General features: G+C 41.6%; 1 protein-coding gene across 1 annotated transcript; it reads left to right on the top strand.

Moving 5' to 3' along the window:
- Nucleotides 1–1408: 1408 nt before the first annotated feature.
- LOC128116209 (60S ribosomal protein L9-like) lies at nt 1409–1970 on the top strand. Its single transcript, XM_052747402.1, has one exon. The coding sequence runs from the start codon at nt 1457–1459 to the stop codon at nt 1799–1801; it is 345 nt and encodes a 114-aa protein (XP_052603362.1). The 5' UTR covers nt 1409–1456; the 3' UTR covers nt 1802–1970.
- Nucleotides 1971–24606: the final 22636 nt, after the last annotated feature.

Here is a 24606-nt window from a genome sequence, read left to right as displayed (position 1 = left end):
GAACATCTGCAATTTGTTTCTAAAAAGGGGGAGGGGGAATCATGGTATCTTTTTGTAAAACTCAGACAGGAACCTCTTTTAACAGAGGCCATCATTTTAAACATATGTTGAGATGGTGTTCTTCTGATGGCTAAATTCTCAAAATAAGAGAAGAAAGGGGAATCAACATTTATTTAAAGTGTTCATAGCACAGGACTCTCCTCTGTTCATTTTCTTATGCAAGTCTTACACTAGTGATGTCAGAATTACCAGTTATTATGGACTGCTGCCTAGGATAGAGGTTCACATCAAAACTACCAATTATCAGATGCATAATCCTCAAGACATTAAATTCATTGTGTTTCTACTTCCTGTTTTTTTCAGTATAAAGCATTTTAAGGTTTTTATATAAGATTGAATGAAGGGATATAAGAGGAGTTGTTAGCCCCTTGTCTACTTGCTCATCATTACTACTTTTCATTTCTCCCAAGAAACTCAAGATCCACCTCCCACCTCTGACTAGCAACATTATATTTAACACCAAGGACTTTTAATAAAAAAAATAATAAAAACAAAACAGACTCTTCAAACTACACAGTAGTAGAACGGGTGTAATCAATTAGTGAAATATTATGAAGAACAATACACAGGAATGTATGCACACACACATAACAGCAAATTTTATTGCTCAACGAAGTTTTCATTTGAGACCCCTGAAAGATTGGTGACTTCAAAAATGTCTTTTCATCCACAGTGTTGGTAGACAATAGAGGGTGTTGTGAGTGGGCCTACGGTAAAGTCTACAAAAGTAGAGATACGGTGAGAGTAGAGACGCACAATTACCATGACAACTGCAAAGTCTCATCAGGTTGTTGTGACCAATAGTAATGGTTTCCTCTAATCACGTTCCCCAAAGTACTGGAGTGTAGAACAAAAGGGCCCAAATCAGTTCTGAGGGTGTATTCTGCCCTCTCAGGTGCCCCCACCAAAAACACATTGCATTCTACTGGAGGAGAAGGTGCCTCATCTTTTACCAATTCAGGATCAGTCATGAAAACAGCTGGTAGCAGTCAGTGCTCCTGTAATTTACCAGCATGCAAAAAGGGAACTGAAAAGTCCGCTCTCCTAGACAAGACAAAGCCAGTAAAAGACAGTATACTCCCTTATGGGTGTCTGCACACCATCCATGTCAGCATCATTTTCATATTATCTGCTCCTGCTCCTTTAGTCTTGATTTGGACCAAAAAAGCATGTGCTGATCAAAAAAAAAAAAAAAAATAGAAAGAAAAGAACAACAACAATTAAAAAAAAACTCAGAAAGGTCATTTAAAATTAACAGTAACATTTATGGAAAGTTTGATGTTGCCAGCTTATTCTCCAAATTTTTAGAAACCAATTTGATAAAAATATAAATTACCTGGCTGTCTTTCAATATAAGAACACACGCTCTGCCCTTTTTGCCCCAACTACTGGGAGAATGAAGACCATTCTCAGCATTCAGACTGTGGACATTCCAGAAAATGTGAACATCACTCCGAAGGGGTGCACAGCCATTGTGAAGAGCCCCAGAGGAACCCTCTGGAGGGACTTAAAGCACATCAATATAGAGCCGAGTCTCCTTGGGAAGAAGAAGAAGAGGCTCCGGGTTGACAAATGGTGGGGTAACAGAAAGGAGCTGGCCACTGTCCACACCATCTGCAGTCACGTTCAGAACATGATCAAGGGTGTTACACTGGGCTTCTCCTACCGGATGAGGGCTGTGTGTGCTCACTTTCCCATCAATGCCGTTACTCAGGAGAATGGGTCTTTGGTTGAAGTCTGAAACTTCATGGGTGAAAAATACATCCGCAGGGTTCGGATGCAGACAAGCATTGCTTGTTCTGTCTCTCAAGCCCAGAAGGATGAATTAATCCTTGAAGGGAATGATATTGAACTTGTTTCAAATTCAGCGACTCTGATTCAGCAAGCCACAACAGCTAAAAACAAGGATATGAGAAAGTTTTTGGTTGGTATCTATGTGTCTGAAAAGGGAACAGTGTGGCAGGCTGATAAGAAAGTCCTAAGTTACCCAGCTCCAGAAACAAGATCCTGAATTTAAGTACAATTTGGGGTGTCTTTTGGAATAATAAAAGACTTGTATTTAAAAAAAAAAGAACACGCATTTCATACCTTTACTTTCAAAGTTCATTGCAAGGCCATGCACCCTAACAATGCCCTCTACTGTTTACTACTTTGAAGCTACAAATCATTTTGGCTTCAAATGAAAACATTAATAAAATACAATGAACTTTAGTGTTAGATGCATGTGTCTGTCTATAACAAACAAAAGTGAAGCAAAATTTCTAGCAATTGGTATCTAACAGTCTCTGTTGAAAAGGGGCTATTAAAGCAAGGACTCTGCAGGAGAAGGAATGGAGGTAGCCAACCTCTCAGCAACCTCTGGGGTCCTCCTATTACATTTTTGCATCATTCTCCTCCCACCTAGCACCTGCATTGATCAGTGATCGACAGAACAGTCCGGAAATGAGGAGTTGCCATTTTTGGGTGTGGGTCAGAACAGACAATGTGGCTTCCTGTAGCTGAAAGTTTTCCTGTGTCTCACCTGATCCACAGCCACTCAGACCCAAGTAAACACATAGAAGCTTATATTAATTAAAGCTGCTCAGCCATTAGCTCAAGCTTACTACTGACTAGCTCTTACACTTAAACTCAGCCCATCTCTGTTAATCTATATGTTGCCATGTGTTCCATGGCTTTACCTGTGTGCCATTATATGCTGCTCCCTGGATGGTGGGCTGGCATCACTCAGCCTTCCTCTTCCCAAAATTCTCCTTGTCTGCTTATCCCACCTATACTTCCTGCCTGGCTACTGGTCAATCAGCATTTTATTAAAACCAGTGTACAAAAGCATTATCCCACCGCAGCTTCCATTTTTTCAAATGACTCCTCCACCACCCTCCACACACCCACACCTCTTACCTTCTCATCATCTGATTTGAGGAAAGCCAGGTGGTAAGCAATGCTGCCAAAATGTCCAAAGAGGATGAGGAGCCAAAGCCTCAGACTGAGCTCTTGACCTCTGGACTGCCCTACTCTGCTCCAGACCTGGCTCAGCCTCTCAGCCTCCTGACTCTCAGAAATTGTGTGAAGTAAAAAATGACTGATGTTTGATAGCATTACGCTTTGGAACAGTTTATCACTGTAACAACAGATCACTAATACAAGACAGGAAAGAAAGGGAAATAAAATGACTAAGGCATGTGAGAGGACCACAGAGGAAAGAATCACTGACCTGTTTTTTCCTTCTCTTGTGAGGTTTTGACTTTGAGCCCCACCGATAGTCTGACCTCCCCCGTAGAATTTGCGTTGGTGATTTTCTGGCACAGTGTGCCGTTACACTGGGATAAAACAACTGTCAAGAATGATGATATGGCTGTTCCTTATTAAGTCGAAGAGGAAATTTAACAAATGTCTGTTTGCCTATATGTGTATATACACATATATGGATATGTCCTTCTCAACTTTAGAAATCTAAAACGGATTTCTCAAAGCAACACAATTACTTATTGTGAATTCCTCTGCAAAACTACAGTTGACATGACTTTAAGGCAATTAGAAGTCCTTGTTTGGGGCACACCTCTCATCTCGGAAACGTGAATTCCTTGAGAGATTTGAACGAGGGAAAATAAGAGAAGGCACTAAGGCAGAAAGAATGCACACACAGAAAGCAGACCAGGAAGTCCTCTACTGCAGTGAGAAGGATAAGGATGACCAGTGATTTAGACTCATCCTAAGTTCAGGGTACCAGCTATGGTTATGTCACTGCAGACTCGGGTGTCGGGAGGTCTTCACAATTTAAATGTGCAAGTTAAATGAAATGATTGTAACGTGTTGCTTCTCAGTTAAAACTCTGTGCCTTTGTACGAGTGAAGAAGAAAGCAAGGTCACAATGTAGAAAATTAACAGGCAAAAAATAAATAAACATCCCTCAGTAGCTGAGATAAAATTTATTATCTATTAAGGGAAGAAATGTATCCCCATCTTTAATGGGTTTTGTTTGGTATAAGGGGGAAAAAAGGCTATTACTCTTTCCATCTCATTATGGTAATTAGTTTAGTTGTTCTCTGTGCTCAGCCATACAAGGTCCTACAGCGGTAAGATAAGAAGTGGAACTCCAGTTCCTCATGCTCAAGGAAATCTTGATTTCACTGGGAAGCTACATCCCAAAGAAGCAGAGAATATTAGCACACAGTTTGCAATACACTGCCTTAATGCAATACAAAAGGAGGCCATGGTTGGAAAGGATCGGGGTGGTGGCACCGTGGAAAACGATAACTTAGTCTTCTGAAATAGAAGTTGAACTCGGAAGGCAAGAGGATTGAAAGTGGATTTCGGGTTAGCGTAGCTTCGCTTTGCCCTTTAGCTTGTAAGAGGTAAAATCGCTGTGGAATGAAGGTCAGCTTCCACATCATATTACAAAGGCTGGAAGAGCATCTCCCGAATTGGCAAGCGTTCCAGCTGGTGGCCCTTTACCAGAGTCCCCCCCACCCCCGCCACACACACACTCACACACACACACATACACTGCTTCACCTTTGTTTTGATTCCATTTCCACTGTTATTCTCAACAGTCCTGCTAACAGCAGCACGTGGTCCCGTTTATTAGTCAGCTCCCACATGCCCTACATCTTTGCTTCACTTAATTCGCCAGGTTGCTTTGTACTGTAGATAAAGAAAACTGAGGTCTATGAGCCTTATGTAACTTGCCCTGGGGTTGTGGGATTTATAGCTGTATCTTAAAGTCTGACTTTGTGACAGAGCTCCCACTGTGAAGACAGGAGCCCGTGGTTTCTCCTGTTCCACTGTCTGGATCCATCACCAGGGCTGCGGAGCGCAAGAAGCAAGGAACAACACAGACCTAGTCAACGCAGGATGTGACGAAAGCGCCTCCTGCTCAAACACGTCACACCCCGCTCCTGATGCTCGCCTTCAAATGGCAGCCAGAAGAGCAGTTCCTGGGGATGGAATAAAGGAAGCGCCTAATTCTAGGAGCTCAGGTGGAGTGGGAAACAGCCACCGGCCTCAGATTCCCTCAGCTACAAAGAGAGGCCATGCTGGCACAACTTTTCGGGGTCAGGTGACCTCCCCCTTCGCTCGTGGCCTCCTGGCTCATTACAGGTAAAGAGGGGACAGGGACACCACATCTGACACCCGCAAACCAAGAGGAAGTGAGTGGGGTGGCCTTGCATAATTGGGATTTCCTCTAAAAATGAAACATTTTTCACTATGAAACGCTATCTTTAAAATCCCAGGGCAACGTTCCAGGGGCTTTGATTCACCCAGAAATGATTTGCTTCTCAAAATGTTTCAGTTTCTGGATTTAGCAACTCTGCGCTGTGGTGCAGAAAATAATAATAATAATAATATCTTTTGAAAAATCCTTGAAGCTAAGGACTCAGAGGAACCAAGCAGCCAGTTAGCAATGGCTGGATATTCCTTTTCATTTTCTGTTTTGAGGATTGCTGTGTGATGGATATTCAAACAAAAACAGGGCAAAAAACCTCACACAAATTCGACATCAGGCTTCAATCTTTTCCATCTATATAGTGTTTAACAGAGGAAGAAGTTGGTGCTAGCATCAAATCATGATAATCTCTGGAAGGAGCTACAGCATTCCTGTGCACCTCAGGCTGTGCAGGGCAGGCCCCAGCACACACCACCTCTCCTGTGCACCTCAGCCTGTGGAGTGCAGGCCCCAGCACACACCACCTCTCCTGTGTACCTCAACCTGTGGAGTGCAGGCCCCAGCACATGTCACTTGCACATTAAATGCTGATCATTCTTTTTACAACTAAGGTAAAAATATTCCTTTACTATCTTTTTTCAGCAAAGAAGCAGCCATGTGGTTCTGACAAAGTGAAGAAGGAGGAAGAGGAGGTTTCTTCTCACTTGGGGTCAATGGTTAGTTCTTGCAATATCCAATCTGAGGCTCAGTCACAGGACATGGGTATTAGAAAGTGGTCCTTGGAATACCCCTCTCACTTCACTCAGAGCAGAAGTCCAGCTATCAGCATCTAATCAGACTGGTTGTTGTATCGGCCACACTTTAATTCACTCTCCAATCTATCCTCTTCTTCGACCTTCCCCGACACTAGTTAGACTCTTCACTGCTTCACAGTGTAACAATTGCCATGCCTGCCTGGCTGATCCAGTCTGTCCTTACGAGTGCAGACAAGTACTGTTATCAACAGTTTTCCAAAGGGTTGACAACATGTCAGTCCCTTGCTAGAAATCTGCCAATTGGTCTTCTACACATACTCCATGATGAACCCACTATTTAAAGCAATGTGGCCTTCAACTGCACATTTAGATTTAGGTCTCTCAATCTATATCTTTTTTTTTCCTTTGAAAAATGGCCTCATGCACGTTAATGTTAGGCGGCTTGTTTGTTCAGTTTAGGAAGGATATCTTGTCATCCACCCCCTCCTCCTCTGTGCTCTTCTTAATGGATGCTATTTTAGTTTCAATCCCAGCTTCTCTTTCAAGCTTTTCCAAATCCTTTCCGTGAAAAACCCTTACTCTTTTATAATTGTTCTCTTCTGCTTCAAACTCCCATCTCATTTCATTTATTATTATACTATCTACTTCATGTTAATAATCATTTAAATTATGTTTAGAAAAACAGACCACATTGCAATGGTCTGAAATGCAGGCACCATCACACACTTCTTCTACAGCAGTCAGTACATAAATTCTTATTTGCTTGTTAGCTTGGCTCCTTTTTTCTGTTTGTTTTCTAAGACAGGATCTCTCTTTATAGTCCAGACTGGCCTCAAACTCACAATCATCTTCCTTTGGCTTCCCAATCGCTAGAATTCCAGGCATGCTACTAAGCCCATTTCATAAACTCACAACGATAGAAATAGCCTGTGTTAGCGTAACTGAAAGTCACAGTAAAAGGTCATTGATGCAGAATTCCCGTGTGATGTTTAGTTCCATAATACAAGCTGCTTGTCAGTCATCTTCATTACTTCCATTCCTAGCTACAAGCACATAATCTGCCAAATAAAAATCACCAAGAACTAGAAAATACAGTTCAATGAGTGAATAAATGAAAATTTAAACAAAGTAAGATGTTAAGAGTACTTCTGAAAATAAATAAGTTGTCTCCATTTTAAATTTTATGATATGTCTAAATCAGAAAGTTCTAGTTAAGAAAATCATGTTAAGTGGAGCATTCAGAGGAGTTTTTTGTTTTGTTTTTTCTTTCAAAACTTTATTTGCTGCACTAGAAAATCCTAAGCATCTATTGGTGATTCAACAAAGCAGGTCTATTTTGGGACTTCCTAGGTAGTAGAAGCTGGGGTCTCTCAGGAAACAAAGGCATGCATCAGGGGCTGGTTTCAGAAACCAACACTTGGCATCACGTTGCGGAAGGAAGAGGCAGCCTGTCCAGCTGCTCTCCCGAGAAAGAGGACCTCTGAGAATAAGTCGGAGCAAGAAAAGAGTGTGCAGCTGTATCAATGCACCGTGCACACACCTTCTGGCACGCTTCCCCAAAGCACCTAGTGTAGTGCTCAGCACAGGGAGAGATAAACATGCTGTTGATTACTTGCCTAGCCCTGTTCTATGTGTCCAAGGAAGGTGGGCAGCCATTGGCCAGGATTCAAAACTGTCTTTCACTGCCTGAAACTGTAGGATTTGCTCCCTGGAGAAACACAGATATTCTTTCCACAACTGCCCAAATTGCACTATGGAGAAGGCACCAGTCGTTTCCTACATTTTGTTCATTTTCTTTCTTCTCATTTACCAAAGCCATTTCCGTTTGAATAAATGTTTATGATGCAGAAGATTATTGGCCATTTCAAAAAGTCCTTCCTTTGGTGAACAGGGTGGCATTCACTTTGGTCATAGCTTTGACATGAACATTTTAAGGCGGAAAACATTAAGGGGAAAAAAAACAGTCACAAAATGATATCAGGGTGGAATAGATGAGCAGGTGAAGATTGAGTAATTATTAAGAAGATAAAATATCACTCCACCTATTGCCCAGGTATCTCTAATATAAGACAAAATTAGCTCTGAAGGTAAACATTTTATATCTTCTTATTCTTCAACTTTTAAAACTAGTCCAGGTACAAATTGGCAGTTATCCCTGAGGTTAATAAATGGTCTTTCTCTAAATCTTCTTCATGCTCTATTCCAAAAAAGTAACTGTTTTAATTTACTCAAAGCAGCAACCAAGAGTTGAGTGTGTTTTTCTGCCTGCCACTTCTCCTTGTCCTGTTGACTCAGACCTGAAGATGTGGTCAGAGCATGATCACAATGTTCCTGCTGACCAGGGTTAGTGGGGCCAGGTCAAAGTGGTAGCTGTAAGCACATCCGTAGCTTCATATGTTTACTGTGAGTGCTGCGGATGGTGAATGGCATCCATGAGCTGGGCTACAGCAATCTCTTCCACCCAGCAGCACTGGGCAGACTCAGAACTGCTACCTTTACTCCTGCCCACGGCGCTTACCTGGTTAGGTTTCCTTTTCGTCCTTTCAGAAAACAAACACTGAATGGACTGGGAAATATCTTAATTGCAATCTGCCCAATTTTAGACCAGAAGAGACCTCAAAAATCAGAACAAGAAGGCTCTTAACCTCTGTAAATGAGAAGTTAGTCTAAATTACATCAGCTGGGATTTTCATTTTCATACGCTAATATTATGCATTCCTACAAAAGCCAGGCACTTAATGTCATGTGAATGTCAAGGCAGGTTGAATTATCACTTTTATCAAAACAATCTCCATGCACACTAAGTAATGCAGGTGTTCTGTGAGTCCTGGAAGGGGAAGGATACAGTAGTGGAGAGGTTCTGTAGCTGTCTCCCTGATGAAGGTGATCTGAGACTTCATAAAGAACACTTCATATTTGATGAGACCAGTTGCTGCCAACACCCAGCATGGATTGAGCAGACTACAAATCAGAACCAAAAATAAACCATGCATCTAAGCAGAGCCCTAGAAAATGCTATACAATTGGGGCTTTCCAAGAACATCTACAGAAGCCTTCTGGCAATACCATTGAGAATTTTGATATGAGATTTCTATGAGGTATTTTCTAGCTGCCATCACTGTTTTCAGGGGGAGGAGGAAGGAGCGGCTCTCTAGTAGTTCAGACACTAGGTAATATTAACTCATAAGACAACTTGATTCATACAAGATGAAAGATTATTAAGAAGTCAAATGTAAGCTGCAGGCTATGGATAAGGAAGTATGTAATATACTGTTCACCTTAGCACCCATTGGACAGAGATGGGTGACAATGGCCAGATGGGAGACCAAGACAACAGACAAATCTGGGCCTGTCCAAAAAAAACCAAAAAAAAAGGTCACTCTGGTGGCAAGGCCATAGCATCAGAGAATGTCAGTGTGGTCCAGGGCAATCTGAGGAAATTTTCATGTTACATGAAGTGGGGAGGATTTGAACTGTATCTGAAGGACAAGTCAAATTGGAATAGCAAAGTTCGGTGTTGCAAGTGAGACTACTACCTGAGGAGCTGGGCTTTCCTTTGTGGTTGTAGATGGAGAGAGATAGCAAGTCTGGGCAGCAGCAGCAGCAGCGCAAAGATCAAATACCTGTGTTGGAGACAGTCAAACAAGGTGTACCTTGTGTGTACCAACTCATTTCAAATGGCTGCTGAGAGCCAATTTCTGTTCTCAGCAGACACTCAGCAATGTTAGCCATGGACACAGGCAAGGAATGCAACACCTCACTGCCATTTAAAATTATCTTTTAGTTGGGTACAACTTTGAGTGGTGTTAGGCTTTAAAACCTTGGTAAGGGTGACCTAAAGTTTTTAAATTGTTGGCTTTTCTCTGATTTTTGAAAGCAACATTCAGTCAATGGTAGACTTTAGTAGTGAGGAAGGAAACTAGTCAGAAAAGTCTATCCAAAATGACTCATATTACATCAGAAAAGTTTAAGTCAATACTAGAACTTTCTTAGAAAGACAAAAAGTTGTTGTGAGAAAGGGCACAGACTGGCATATGATGTTAAAATATTAATATTGGTAAACATTCATTTGTTTAGATTTAATATAAAGCTTAGAAAATAGATTGTAGAAATAGGCAGGAAGCTGTGCCCCTAAGGTAAAATGCAGTTTTATAGTTATGAAAATTTAATTTGACTGCTTTCTCAATAATTGCTCATATTTGTAGCAGCAGCATGCTAGCAAGATAACGGTCAATCAAACAGACATCATCCTGTAAATGTTCTTAAAAAGCCTGTACTCTTTCTGCTGATGGGAAAATGGCATTGCTTCCAGGTCTTAAAAGATGCCCAACTGAAAAGCAGAATAAGAAACTTGACAGTAGGACATCTTTATATATTCCCATTTGCCTCTCTTTCTCAAATGAAGTTCCTGGTGGAGCTGAAACTATTTTTTTTTCCTTTGTGAAAATGGAAAATCTGTCACATCATATACCAAACTGGAAACAGAATATGTGAGATTCTCTTGAAAATCCTGTTTGTGGCTAGGAAAAATTAGGATATGCTATGACTGCGGACTCGGCAAACATTTCTTTCATGGGTGAGTGAAGGACAGAAATAGGTCCCTCAACATGTGAAAAATCTCCCGTCTCCTAAGTGAAGAACAACAAAAGGTCCTCTCTCGGTCTCTGTCTTGCTCTGAGCTTCCTGTAATTCCTCTCTTCCTTTTGTTCTTTCTTGTTCCTTATTTCCCACACTCTTCATGGCCGTTGAGAAAATGCCATTAATAATGGGTACAAAGAATAGTGCTCGCTGCGCGGAGATAAACTGGGGATGACAAAATATCAACTTCCCGCTGCTCAATTGAAAGCCCTATCTGTACAACTGGTAATTACTTTTAATTTAATTAGGACTCCTGGTATTGTTTCTATCTCATAGATTACATTATAACATGTAATGTGTTAAACAACAAGACAAATTGAGGCTAGAAAACACAGAAAATATTACCTTTTTGCTATAAATAATGCCACACTTTCACTCTTCCAAAAGCCCTCATGTACCTTTGCTATGGGGTAATTATGGTTTCCCATACCCCTTTAGTTTGAGTAAGCAAGAATCTTCCACAATCGAAAGAAAAACTTCATCTCATAGGCTCCTAAAAAGAATGTATTTAAATTCTACCCTTCCTCTCTTTTTCTCTCTCATGCAGAACAAATAAATGATTTATGCCCTTTGCACACTAAAACAAAATCCATATAACTAGAAAGAACAACTGTAAGTACTATGGAGAGAATATGACCCTGCTGTTTGCACATGAGGGTGTAAAAGTAGCTTGCAAAGGCAGTATTTTAGGCAGAAACCCACAGCGCCTCATGGAACCAGGCAAAGATGCCTACTTAAGGTATTTGCTGACTCAAAGAGGATATGGGTGATCCATTCCTTTGTAAAAGACTTAATTTGTAAGACATTTAATTTGGGTTTCCAAATGAAATTCACAAATGAATTGTGAACTGCTATGCAAATCCTCCAATGATGATCTAAATAAAGTATATAATGCAATAAGAACTGAATACTAGGTCCCTGAGAATTTATCTTCAAACACAGGTAAGTTATAGAACAGATAGCAGAATGATAAGTTGGAGAAAGAGAGAGAGAGAGAGAGAGAGAGAGAGAGAGAGAGAGAGAGAGAGAAACAGACAGAGACAGAGACAGAGAGACAGAGACAGACAGAGACAGACAGAGATAGACAGAGAGAGGGGAGACAGATTTCTTGAGTCCAAAGTTCCCAACTGAGTTTAAAACTGCTGTCCAAACATAAAGTTTGAATAAATGCCAGATTAAAATATAACTGGAAATAATCTTTTACTTAATTAGAACCTTCAATTTGTAAGATCTGTGGATTTACTGGATTTAAAATTTATCCTGAAATGTTTATAGACAAAAGAAAATGAAGACCACTTCGGTAATATTTCCCTTTTCTTAGATGGAAACTCCATGAGCATGCATCAGTTTCTTTTATTTTATTGAAGAGATTTTTTTCATACAATATATCCTGATTAGTTTCCCCTCCTCCTACTCCTCCCAGATCCTTCCCAAGTCTCCTTTCATCCAGATCCACCTCTTTCTGTCTCTCATTAGAAAATATACAGGCGTCTCAATAATAATAATAAAATAAAATGAGATCAATTAAAAAAACAAACAAATCAGAATATAACAAAACAACAGAACAAGAAAAAAATATCCAAAGAAAAAGCACAAGAAATGTCTACAGAGACAGAGACACACATATTCACACACAGAAATCCCATAGAAAACCCCAAACTGGAAGTCATAGTGTACACATGCAAAGGACCTAGAAGGTAGAACAGAAGCCCTAACTTAGCCTTATAAGACAAAGAACCTCCAAAGATACCATTGAGTTCACTTTCTGCAGGTCAGCTACTGCTGGGCATGGAGCCTGCCCTTAAGAGTGGTTGATTTGTACTTCCCTGATGGCTAAGGAGGTTGAGCAATTCCTTAAAGGTCTTTTGGTCATTTGGATTCCTCTGTTGAGAATTCTCTGTTTAGATCTGTACCCCATTTTTTAATTGGATTGTTTGGTATTTTGCGATCTAGTTTCTTGAGTTAGTTATATATTTTGAAGATCAGCCCTCTGTCAGATGTGGGGTTGGTGAAGATCTTTTCCCCTTCTTTAAGCTGTCATTTTGTCTTATTGACTGTGTCCTTTGCCTTACAGAAGCTTCTCAGTTTCAGGAGGTCCCATTTATTAATTGTTGCTCTCAGTGTCTGTGCTACTGGTATTATATTTAGGAAGTAATCTCCTGTGCTGATGCATTGGCCTCCTTCCTACTGTCTCCTCTATCAGGTTCAGTGTAACTGGATTTATGTTGATGTCTTTGATCCACTTAGACTTGAGTTTTGTGCATAGTGATAGATATGGATCTATTTGCAATCTTCTACATTTTGACATCCAGTTATGCCAGCATCATTTGTTGAAGATGCTTTCTTTTTTCCATTGTACAGTTTTGGCTTCCTTGTCAAAATCACCTTCTTTGTTCATAGGTGTATAAGTAATGTCAGGGTCTTCAATTCAATTCCATTGGTCCACATGTCCGTTTTTATGCTGGTACCAAGCTCTTTTTATTGCTGTAGCTCTATAGTAGAGCTTGAAGTCAAGGATAGTGATGCCTCCAGAAGTTGCTTTATTATAAAGGATTGTTTTAGATATCCTAGATTTTCTGTTTTTCCATATGAAGTTGAGTATTGTTCTTTCGAGGTCTGTGAAGAATTGTGTTGGGATCTTGATGGGGATTGCATTGAATCTGTAGAGTGCTTTTGGTAAGATGGCCATTTTTATTATGTTAGTTCTACCTATCCATGAGCGTGGGAGATCTTTCCATTTTCTAACATCTTCTTCAATTTCTTTTTTCAAGGACTTAAAATTTCTTGTCGTATAGGTCTTTCACTTGTTTGGTTAGAGTTACCCCAAGGTATTTTATAGTATTTGTGGCTATTGTAAAGGGTGATGTTTCTGATTTTTCTTGGCCCGTTTATCATTTGTATATAGGAGGGCTACTGATTTGTTTTTCCCCTAGGTCCCTGGCCTATCTATTCTCACGTTCTTGACCATCCAAGCAACATTGAGTATGGGTTCCGTCTAATGGAGTGGGCCCTAACGCACATCAGATAGTGACTGGTAACTCCCACAATCTTTGTGTCACCATTGTATCGGCCTATCTTGCAAGCAGATAATTCTTGTAAGTGGAAGGGTTTGTAGCTGGGTTTGTGTTTCCCATTCTCCTTTGGTAGCCTGCAGAGTACCTTCCTGTACCAAAGACACTAGAATGTAGGGGTGAAGGCTCTGTGCAGGCACCAGCTTGACTTCTTCATGCTCAATGCATTGTGTAGCATTCTCTTCAGCAATAGAGTCTTGCTGTCAGTTTGTGGGGAGCCACCAACAGCCTGGGTTGTTTGGGGGTGCCCACAGAACCCCTTTGGCCAAAAAAATCAATTAGTTATAACCCAATCTTGATACTGGAAGCTTCATTTGGTGACAAGAAATGTCCACTTGAGACTCTGTCTCCTCCAGTATTTGGCAATTTCATTTAGATCATCTTCATATATATTTTAGGATGTTTCTACCGTATCAGGCTCCCATACTAACCCTCAAATGGCCCTCAATTTTAACTCTCTTTCCATGAATTCCCTCCTGCATTCCCCTCTCGCTTAACCCTCCCCAGCTGAGTCTCTGGTTTCAGAACTCCCCACTCCAGCCATGAATAACTATCTCTTCTATATCCCTTTCCTAGGGAGTTCTACCTGTCTATCCTACTCCCTTATTCTATTACTGATCTCTGATTCTACAGATTGTAGCTTGGTTACCATTGACTTATCAGCTAATAACCACATAAAAACAAATATGTACGGTATTTGTCTTTCTGATCTGTGTTGCGTCACTCAGGGTGATTTTTTTTTCCTAGTTCCAACCATTTACCTATGAGTTTCATGATTTTTAACAGCTATGTAATATTCCATTATCTAAATGTACCATATTTTCTTTATACATTCATCTGTTGAAAGACATGTAGCTTATTTCCAGTTTCTGGTTATTATGAACAAAGCAGTAATGAACACGTTTGAGCAAGTGTCTCTGTGGTAGAATGAAGTATCATTTTGGTTTAGGTCCATGAGTGGAATAGCTGGATCTTGAGGAACACTGATTCCTATCTTTTTGATGAACTGCCACTTTGATTTGCATAGTGGCTATATAAGTTTGCACTTCCACCAGCAAAGGATGTGTGTTCCCCTTACTCCACATCCTCACCAGCATGAGCTCTCACTTGTTTTATTGATCTTGGTCATTCTAATTGAGATCACAAGTAATTTTAGTATTCAAAGAATTTAAATATTATCTTGTAGAATAGCCTCATTTTATCCATAATAAAAACCAAATTCTGACCAAAAAAAAAGAAATTAGAATATACAAATCTGCAAAACAGAGAAAAGGCCAGATCACTGCTATCCTTTTTAAATTCAGAGTAATTTTCCCTATATAGCACAGCTACTGTCCATGACACTAACTAAAATTCAAACAAGAGAACTCTCGAGGCTTAGTAAAGCCTTTGTAAAATTAAATAATACATAGTTTTGATATTTTTATTTTGGGGGAGAAGGGAGTTCTGTTAAGAGACTTTAAAAAACGATTTTAAGTTACCTGGATGCCCTAGCTGATTATCATAATTTCTCTGTTTCTAGAATAATGAATGCCTCTTTGGCAAACTCATACCTTCAGCCTGGTATAGCAGGGACAGCTGTTGCCCTATTTGAAGCCCAAGAAATCAGCACTGTGAGCCAGTTCCTGCAAGACGGAAGACTTCTGGCAAAAATGGCAATGTTCTCTCACAAAAAATAGCAAGCCATCATCTGTATGGAGTGAGGAAGGCTGATGACTGCTGCCAACATGAGATTTTATAGTGCTGACGGGAAGTCAATACTAGATGGGACAGAAATCTCAGTAAGGGATACTTTGGATTTAAGGAAGATGTAGAAGATGCTGGGTTCTAAATAGTTAAAGCAATTGCTTAGGCAGGCTGTGATACGTCCCTCAAAAACATCCAAACATTCTTTTGTTAAATATGCAACTGCAAAATGTTGTATGCTAAAATAAAATCATATTTCAAAACAAGGCTGTGTGACTATGTACATTATTTTAGAGGTAGCTGCAGGACATTTTTTTTTTTACCAAGAATTCGAATGGAAGAGGAAGGAAAGCTAGACAGGAATGGTGAGATTAAAGATAGCTCACATTTATTTTCAACAACATAATACAGTGATTATAAAGCCCCACTGATCTGGAGCTTAAAAATACATTACACATTCTTCTAGAAAAAACAACTGGGCTGCAAACTTAAATAAGTAAGGAGGGAAATATGATTATCAATTTAAAAAGTTGATGTCATAACTAAGAAAAAGGAACTTCAAAGAACATTATTCTAATAAAATCCCACAACTCTATGAAACAAACAAACAAAAAACTTTGAAATATGCCCAAATTTCTTCATGCAACTTTGTGTATAAGTCAGGTCAAGTATAAAAATGAGAATATCACTCTATTTCTTAATTACTACTTGGGAATTCTGAAAGATTTTCACTTCCTAGGTATTCGGCAAAGGAAATAAGATTCCCCCAACTGAGAAATCAAGTGATATCAAACTTCAATAAAACAAAGCAGAGATTTACAAATTCACCCAACAGAGAAAATATGATTCCCAAGTCAACAAGGCCGGACTGCCATATTTGAATAAACAAACACATCAGAAAAAGAAAATATCAGCTAATAGAGAGTCAGTCTACAAGAAAAGCGTGCAAAAGGAGATTCGTAGTGGCAAACATTGGCAGCGCCTGCTCAAGCACTGTCCAACAGAAAGGAAGATTTTGGATGTCAGTCTATCCTCTCCAGATGGAATAGAAAGCCATCTCTTCCATGGGGATGAATGTGAGGAATGAAAAATCAAAGGATCTGGCAGCATCACTGGTCCATCACCAGTTAGAGCCTGGATCCTAAAATGGATGCAACTAGATTCTTATCTCAATATATTTAAATTTCAGCTTCTATTTTCTGCTTTGTCATCTCATCACATAACCTTTGGATGCATATTAAATGTCCATAGGGATAGAATATATAACATACTGAGTCAAGTCTCCTTACAAGTAACAATATTTTTTTTTTCCAATCTACCCTTGTTACTTTACGGATCTGAATTCCCTATAATGGTGAGAACTGTGGGAAAACAGTGTCTATGGTGCAATGCTATGGAAGCCAGTGATGGTTTTATCTGCTCAGAATTGTGACGGTAGATGTACCCAACCTTGCCCATACACCTTCATAATAAATTATTATTCAAGAAGCTATCGGCATTCTCTATCATCAAATACAGACTAAACTCAGAGTGTTAAGAGACATGCATAATCATTTAGTGTGACTTGGTCTCTCTGTGAAGAAAAAAAACAGACCCAAATGGCATACTTCTGATGAGTCCTAATCAAACTTAGATTTGTCCAGTGCTCTTTCGCAAACTAGTGTAGATGTTTTCAAAGAACATGCCCTGGAGAAGGCATTCACAAAACACTGTTTTACATACATATATAAATAAGTCAGCGTTTTCACAAAGCTATAGAAAAAATGTGAACTAGGCTATTTGAAATCCTGGTGGACTCTCTCTGTCCCCAAAGACTTGTTCATTATCCTGAGCTATCTTTCCTAAAACTAATTAAATGCTTCCCAAGAAGCCTAGGATAACACCAAAAGCGGTCCTGTTGAGTCATATAAGTAGGAACCTCAGTGTAATGTCCTGAGTAAGAGCTGCTCTAGAGGCTGACTTCCTTGCCAAGCTGTCTGTACAGTGTCTACAGAACAAGGACAAGAGCAATAAGCAAATCAGTGTCTTGCCTAGGTCAAATGCTTGGGTTATATGGGAAAATTTTACAGCAGAGCATTCACAGGGAGGGGATACGCTGGCATTCGAGAGGGCAGATGGCACATCGAGATTAACTTGGCTCCAGTTAGCGACTCAATGACTCCAATGACCAGGACAGATTCTAGTCCTGCTGTGGGAAATGTCAAATTCACTTGTGAGGTCTGTGGCAACTGTTTTTGCTAAGATGTTTACAAAGAAAGACACTTAAGCACCTTTGGAAGCCCAGATGAACCCAGGACCAAGGTAAGCATTGGTCAGACAGAGTGATCAGTTTCTTGGAAGCTCCTCGCACTCAGCTGCAGAAGCTAATGATGTTCTAAAGACAGTGATGGGATTCATCTTGTCGGTTACTATATCTACTTTCTATTGCCGAGCTTATTTTTAATACTAAGACTGCCCCCCAAAGAAAGAGGATTTTGAAACTAAGTCCTTGTAATTGCTCATGACTTTTCTTGTGGCTCTGCTGACCTGGACCTGGTTAGCAAGTCACATTTGGGTTTTATGAGTCCTACATCAGCTGACAGAGGCTAGCTGGAGGTGGGCAGTCACAGTGGTGACATTTTTCATGTTACCTACCTGCTGGATAGAGTGGTAGAAGTTACTACCACCCAGAACTTTCATCATCTAGAGGGTTTCCTTGAGCCTTTTTATTTCTTTCTGTGGTACTGAGCTGGGTTCCAAGAAAGCTAGCAGAAGCACTGAAGACTTTTTTTTTTTGAGACAGGGTTTCTCTGTGGAGCTTTGGTGCCTGTCCTGGTTCTTGTTCTGTAGACCAGGCTGGCCTCAAATTCATAAAGATCTGCCTGGTTCTGCCTCCCGAGTGCTGGGATTAAAGGCCTGCGCCACCACTGCCCGGCTTCACTGAAGACTTTTTGAGAGCCACATTCAACACAGGCATACCGGGGCCCCTCCATCATTCTACTGCCCAAAGCCACAAGCATGGTTCAGATTTAAGCAATGGCAATGAATTTCACTCCAGGCTAGCAAGAGAGCAAAACCGCACTGAGGAGGGCGTGGTCTCCAGAAGAGTACAGGACTGTGCAACCATTTGACAATCTGCCACATGCCGACCCACAGACTCACTTGTTCAAAGGAGGGACGTGGAGTCTAGAGCACTAAGTGGAGCCAGGGGGGATAAAGGGCTTCTCCGCTGTCAGCTATGAAATAGCCTTTCTTTTTGAATGCTGGTCTCAGCTGTTGGTAACGGGATAGGGCTGCTGCTGTGAAAACCTTCCTTAGGATGTGAGTAACCAGTAACCAGCCCAGAAGTCTAGTCCTTGCAGGTGCATTTCAATCGCGGTGTCTAACATGCAGTTTCTTCCTCTGTACACTGGAGAAGCCCAGTGCCTACCTCACGGGGTTCCCATGAGTAGAGAGTTCAAAACAGAACAGGAGCTTGAAATCAAGTCACCAGTTTTCAGTTGCTTCTGTTGACTTAAAGTTATTTATTATTTGCCCTTGTGCATCTCAGTGGCACAGATGATTGAAGACAATGCAACCCTGGGAGGTCCAGGGAACTACTTTTGTGATAGACCTGCCATATTCTCTCTCTCCCTCCCTCCCTCCCTCTCCCTCTCCCTCTCCCTCTCCCCTCTCCCTCTCTCCCTCTCCCTCTCCCTCTCTCTCTCTCTCTCTCTCTCTCTCTCTCTCTCTCTCTCTCCTCTCTCTCTCTCTCTCTCTCTCTCTCTCTCTCTCTCTCTCTCCCTCTCTCTCTGTATGTGTGTGTGATCCCTCCTCAGAGTGATAAATCTACCAATTTACTACTGCTTCTCTTTTTTCTTCCTCTAATCCTCCTCCTCCTCTTCCTCCTCCTCTTCTTCCTCCTCCTCTTCCTCTGCCTCCTCTTCCTCCTCCTCTTCCTCCTCCTCCTCCTCCTCTTCCTCCTCCTCTTCCTCTGCCTCCTCTTCCTCCTCCTCCTCCTCCTCTTCCTCCTCCTCTTCCTCTGCCTCCTCTTCCTCTTCCTCTGCCTCCTCTTCCTCCTCCTCTTCCTCCTCCTCCTCTTCTTCCTCCTCCTCTTCCTCTTCCTCCTCCTCTTCTTCCTCCTCCTCTTCCTCTTCCTCCGCCTCCTCTTCCTCCTCCTCTTCCTCCTCCTCTTCCTCCTCCTCCTCTTCTTCCTCCTCCTCTTCCTCCTCCTCCTCTTCCTCCTCCTCTTCCTCTTCCTCCGCCTCCTCTTCCTCCTCCTCTTCCTCCTCCTCCTCCTCTTCCTCCTCCTCCTCTTCCTCTTCCTCCTCCTCTTCTTCCTCCTCCTCCTCTTCCTCCTCCTCCTCCTCTTCTTCCTCCTCCTCCTCCTCCTCCTCTTCCTCCTCCTCTTCCTCCTCTTCCTCTTCCTCTTCCTCCTCCTCTTCTTCCTCCGCCTCCTCTTCCTCCTCCTCTTCCTCCTCCTCTTCCTCCTCTTCCTCTTCCTCTTCCTCCTCCTCTTCTTCCTCCGCCTCCTCTTCCTCCTCCTCTTCCTCCTCCTCTTCCTCCTCCTCTTCCTCCTCCTCCTCCTCTTCCTCCTCCTCCTCTTCTTCCTCCTCCTCCTCTTCCTCCTCCTCTTCCTCCTCCTCCTCCTCCTTTTCCTCCTCCTCCTCCTCTTCTTCCTCCTCCTCCTCCTCCTCCTCTTCCTCCTCCTCTTCCTCCTCTTCCTCCTCCTCTTCCTCCTCCTCTTCCTCCTCTTCCTCCTCCTCTTCCTCCTCCTCCTCTTCCTCCTCCTCCTCTTCCTCCTCCTCCTCCTCTTCCTCCTCCTCCTCCTCTGAGATCCTTACCTGTGTAGCTTTCTAGCACCATTCTTGGTCGTATCCCAGTGAACATCAAAAATTATAGAATTAGGCTCCAGAAGGTTGGCTCAGGATAAAGAACAAGCGTTTGCGGCACCAGGTGAGGAAGACAAGGTTCAGGAACAGCCTCCTGAACAACCTTCCTCGGCCCCTTGATAACTTCGCCTAATTTATCTCTACCTGTGCATAAAATAATGCTTTGGGCCTGTGTTCTCTTCAGTAACAATTTACAAGTAAAATTAACCAATATTTTCCTCCTCTATGAAGAACATGCTTTTCCCTAAAGAATATCTTTTAATATTTGTTTTCTTTGTACTATAAAAGCAAGCAAACAAAAAACCCACTTCCATATGGCAAATTATGAAAAAAAAAACCCACTATATCTTAAAATTTTTAAAAACAGTTTCTACTCTCACTTACATGTGGAATTTTAAAGGTCCAAGTCGGATTCGGTGGAGTTCAGGAATCCCGCGGAGCAGGAGGAGAAAGGAGTGGAGGAGAAAGGAGTGGAGGACAAAGGAGTGGAGGAGAAAGGAGTGGAGGAGAAAGGAGTGGAGGAGGAAGGAGTGGAGGACAAAGGAGTGGAGGAGAAAGGAGTGGAGGACAAAGGAGTGGAGGAGAAAGGAGTGGAGGAGGGTTCAAGGACACCATGGGAAAGCTCACCCCATCAACTAACCTGGTCTCCTAGGGGCTCACAGAGACTGAACCAACAACCAGGGGGCCTGCATAAGACTGAGCTAGGCACTCTGCATCTGTGTTACAGTTGTGTGGCTTGGTCCTCTTATGGGAATCCTAACAGTGGGAACAGGGGCTGCGTCCAACTTTTTTACTGGCTTTTGTGACCCTAGTCCCCATACTGGGTTGCCTTGCCCAGCCTTAATACATGGGGAGGTGCTCAGTCTTATTGAAACTTAGTGTGCCATGTTTTATTGCTATTCATGGGAAACCTGTCCTCTCCTAGATGGAGATGGAAGAGGAGGGAACATGAGAGAGGGACTGGGAGGGGAGGATGAGGGAGGAGGCTGCAGCTGGGATGTAAAATAAATATATTGATAATAATAATAATAATAATAATAATAATAATAATAATAATAGTGTCCATGTCATAGATGCAGAGAGTGCAAAGGTAGTTACTTGGAGCTGAGGGAAAGGTAAAGCGGGGTGTATTAAATAAGGTTGTCTAGAGGAACAGACTAGAATGAAGGGATTGATATATGGGGTTTTTGTGACCGATGAGATGGTTCAGCAGAAAATGGGACTTGCCGCCAAGCCTGACAACCCGAGCTCAGTCCCTGGGCAAACATAATGGAGGGACTAACGCCTGTTAGTTGTCCTCCGACCTGCTTCACATGTGCATTTGGAGTTGTGACATTTGCAAACCTCTCTCCTCACACACATACAATAAATGAAAATGTAATCAACATTGTAAAACACTTTGCTAGATTTTTCTTACACAGTAGGGGTTGATACTTCAGCAATGGGTGTCTGCATAGTGGAGAGGCTGAAACCCGGGAGCTGCCCAGTCTGAATTCCTGAGCGCTTATGATCTGGAGAGGAAAGCCTGAAGGCCCCTGGAGAGTCACTAGTGGGGGCACGTGTTGGAAGCCGAAGAAGCTGGCATCTAGGGACAGTAGTGACGGATGCAGTTCCTCACTCAAAAAGAAGTGCTAGTGGACTCTTGTGTACTCATCTTACCTTGAGCTCTTTCTATCTGGACAGGAGGGCATGTCTTCCTTCTTTAGTTAATTATCTCTGAAGAGGCCTCAACAAACTGATCCTGCTTCTTTCTTTCTTTTTTGTTCATCTATACGTGTGTGTGTGTGTGTGTGTGTGTGTGTGTGTGTGTGTGTGTGTGTGTGTACATAGAAGACAGAGGTTTATACTGGTGTCTTCTGTCATTAAGACCATTCTAAGACAAGATCTCATTGAACCAGGGCTCTGCTTTCAGTTGGACTGGCTATCGAGGGAACCCCCAGTGCCAGCCTGATTCTACTAATCCTGCACTGGGGTAACAGGGGCCTACTGGTGTTACAGAGCTGCTCTGTCATGCTCAGCTTTTACATAAGTAAAGGACGTCAAACTCAGGTCCCACACTTGTGAGCCAAGAACTTCGCCGATTAAGTCATCTCCCCAACCGTTGCCTGGGTGATTCCAAATCCTGTGAAGGTGGCAGTCAAGACACATTATTACACACAGAGAGGAATAGATTCTGGTAAAAGTTCATTTATCTGTGGAGAACACTAAAATTTACAGGTAAATGGACGGAACTGGAGACAACCATTCTAAGTGTGGTCAACCTGACCCGGAAAGAAAGGTTCCGCAGGTCCTCCCTCACTTGTGGACGTTAGCTCGGGATATTTGGATATGTGTGTGTTCAAATCAGGGTTTCCATGTAAGTGGGGGATCTCTTATGGAAGACAGAATGCAGATGGTATGAAGGAGGAAAGGGAGATAATAGAACAGGAAGGGTTAAGTTGTGTGGAAGATGGGAAGACAGGGTAAAGGGGCAGTGTGAGGGGGAATTACCAAGTATAAAGACCTTTAAAAATCCATATGGAAAGTTGCTACGTAGAAGCTTCTTAACATATACCCATATATACACATATAAAAGAGTGTTAAATGGAATTACTCTATGATGAAGGTAAATGCATCTACTAAACACCAGTCTAGCAAATGAAAAGCCCAGGGTTTAACTTTTTGGAGATGTTGCCCATAGATCTCCCCACAAAATTTACAGGCTGTTGCCAATGCTGTTAGTTATCCTCCAGAACTTGAAGGTAAAACTCTGTTACTAACAATGAAATATACTTGAGTCACAAGACAAGAAAAAAAATCATGCTAGTACCAACCTAGAAGTGAGCCATCACAGTGCTGGAAGGTTCATGCTCTAGGATCATTAGTAGTCTTACCTAGCTGTGAACTCGGAGAACTACAATAATAACTGTAAGATATCCTAGCAAGAGAGACTCTCCGCCATGACAGCGGCATGCATGTTTTGGAAATAACCAACCACTTTGATTGGATTTAAAGCCTGTTTACAAGAGAGGACTGATGTTTTGTGCTGTTAGCTGAGCCCAAACCCCTCTGCTGGACAGGTCACAGGCCCTAGAGGGAAACCTAATATTCTGCTAAATTGACATAATATTAAACTGTCCCTAAGTGCTTATCTTCAGACTCATAGACTAGTGTATCTCTCAACTTCATCACAGAAGCTTCTTTTTGCAGTAGATGGTGATTAAAACAGAATTCCACAACTAGTCAAACACACAGAGAGTAAGAGACTATGGCCCAGTTGACTCTAAATGTAACATCTGTGTCCCATCCTTTCCCTCAAGGCTCAGGTATCCATTATAGACGAGGAAACCTGGCAAGAGCTAGAGCAGAGATAGCAGATGTCTGCAGTACTTGTAAGGCATGGCATGCCCATTACATAAGCTGGCCTGTGGCTGCTGGTGTAAGATCGGCAACACACAAGGCTAGCCCCAAGTTCCAGCAAGGACTGAGAAGGAGTCAGGAAGTCCCAGCCTTAGCAGAAGAGCTTTGGCAATTTGGTGGCTACTAGGGGAAGCAGAGTCAATTTTCTTCAGAGGTGAGAACACTGAGAAGCTACCCATGCTCCAGCTGATGATATTACATCCTTGCCTGTGTAAGTAGCACTTGGTGGTTTTGAAAACAGAACACATGAAGTTGGGAAGGAAAATCAGTGGAGGATCCAGTAGAGGAACTGGAGATGTGAGGATGGGGGTGGATTTGATCAAATCACATAAAACATTATAAAATTCTCAAAGGGTATTTTTATCTTAAAAATTCAAAAATGTTCAGTTAGAAAGAAATAATAAGTCAGAGATCTACTGGAGAATATGGTAAGTATAGTTAAAAGTAATGAATACTTGGAAATTACTATCCAAACAGATCTTCAAAGCTTTTACAACAATAAAGCAATGTGAAGCCATGCCTATATTAATTTCTTGATTAAACTGTTCCATTATATATATTATACACATCACTTTATATATCACAAGCATCACATATACTTAAATATATGCAATTTTATTTGACAACTGTAAAACGAATATCTCAGAATGTTTTGATGATTTGTTTCCAAAGATAAACACATCAAATGAACGCAGCACTTGGAAGTAATTTGCTAAACAACACATTTTTCTTGTATTGTTTCAGTTTAAAGATGACCAGGGCAGAAATCCATAATCTACCAGTGTAGGGGGGATTAAAAAGAACCTTAAAATTAAATATTTTGTAGTGTAATCAAGCAGCCTGTCCAGTCGAATAGGAATGATGAGAACTATTGTATAGAGCAGTTACCAACAATGGAAAGAAATTGCGTATTTGAAAAAAAAAAAAAAAAAAAAAAAAACCAACCACGTGCCGGCTATTTTCCCATACCTTGGCAGAGACTT

The sequence above is a fragment of the Peromyscus californicus genome, unplaced genomic scaffold (assembly GCF_007827085.1).
Source record: "Peromyscus californicus insignis strain IS unplaced genomic scaffold, ASM782708v3 Scaffold_20__1_contigs__length_68692818, whole genome shotgun sequence".
NCBI classification, from domain to species: domain Eukaryota; kingdom Metazoa; phylum Chordata; class Mammalia; order Rodentia; family Cricetidae; genus Peromyscus; species Peromyscus californicus.
Note: the sequence above shows the minus strand (reverse complement) of the source record. Positions and strands in the feature narration are given on the sequence as shown.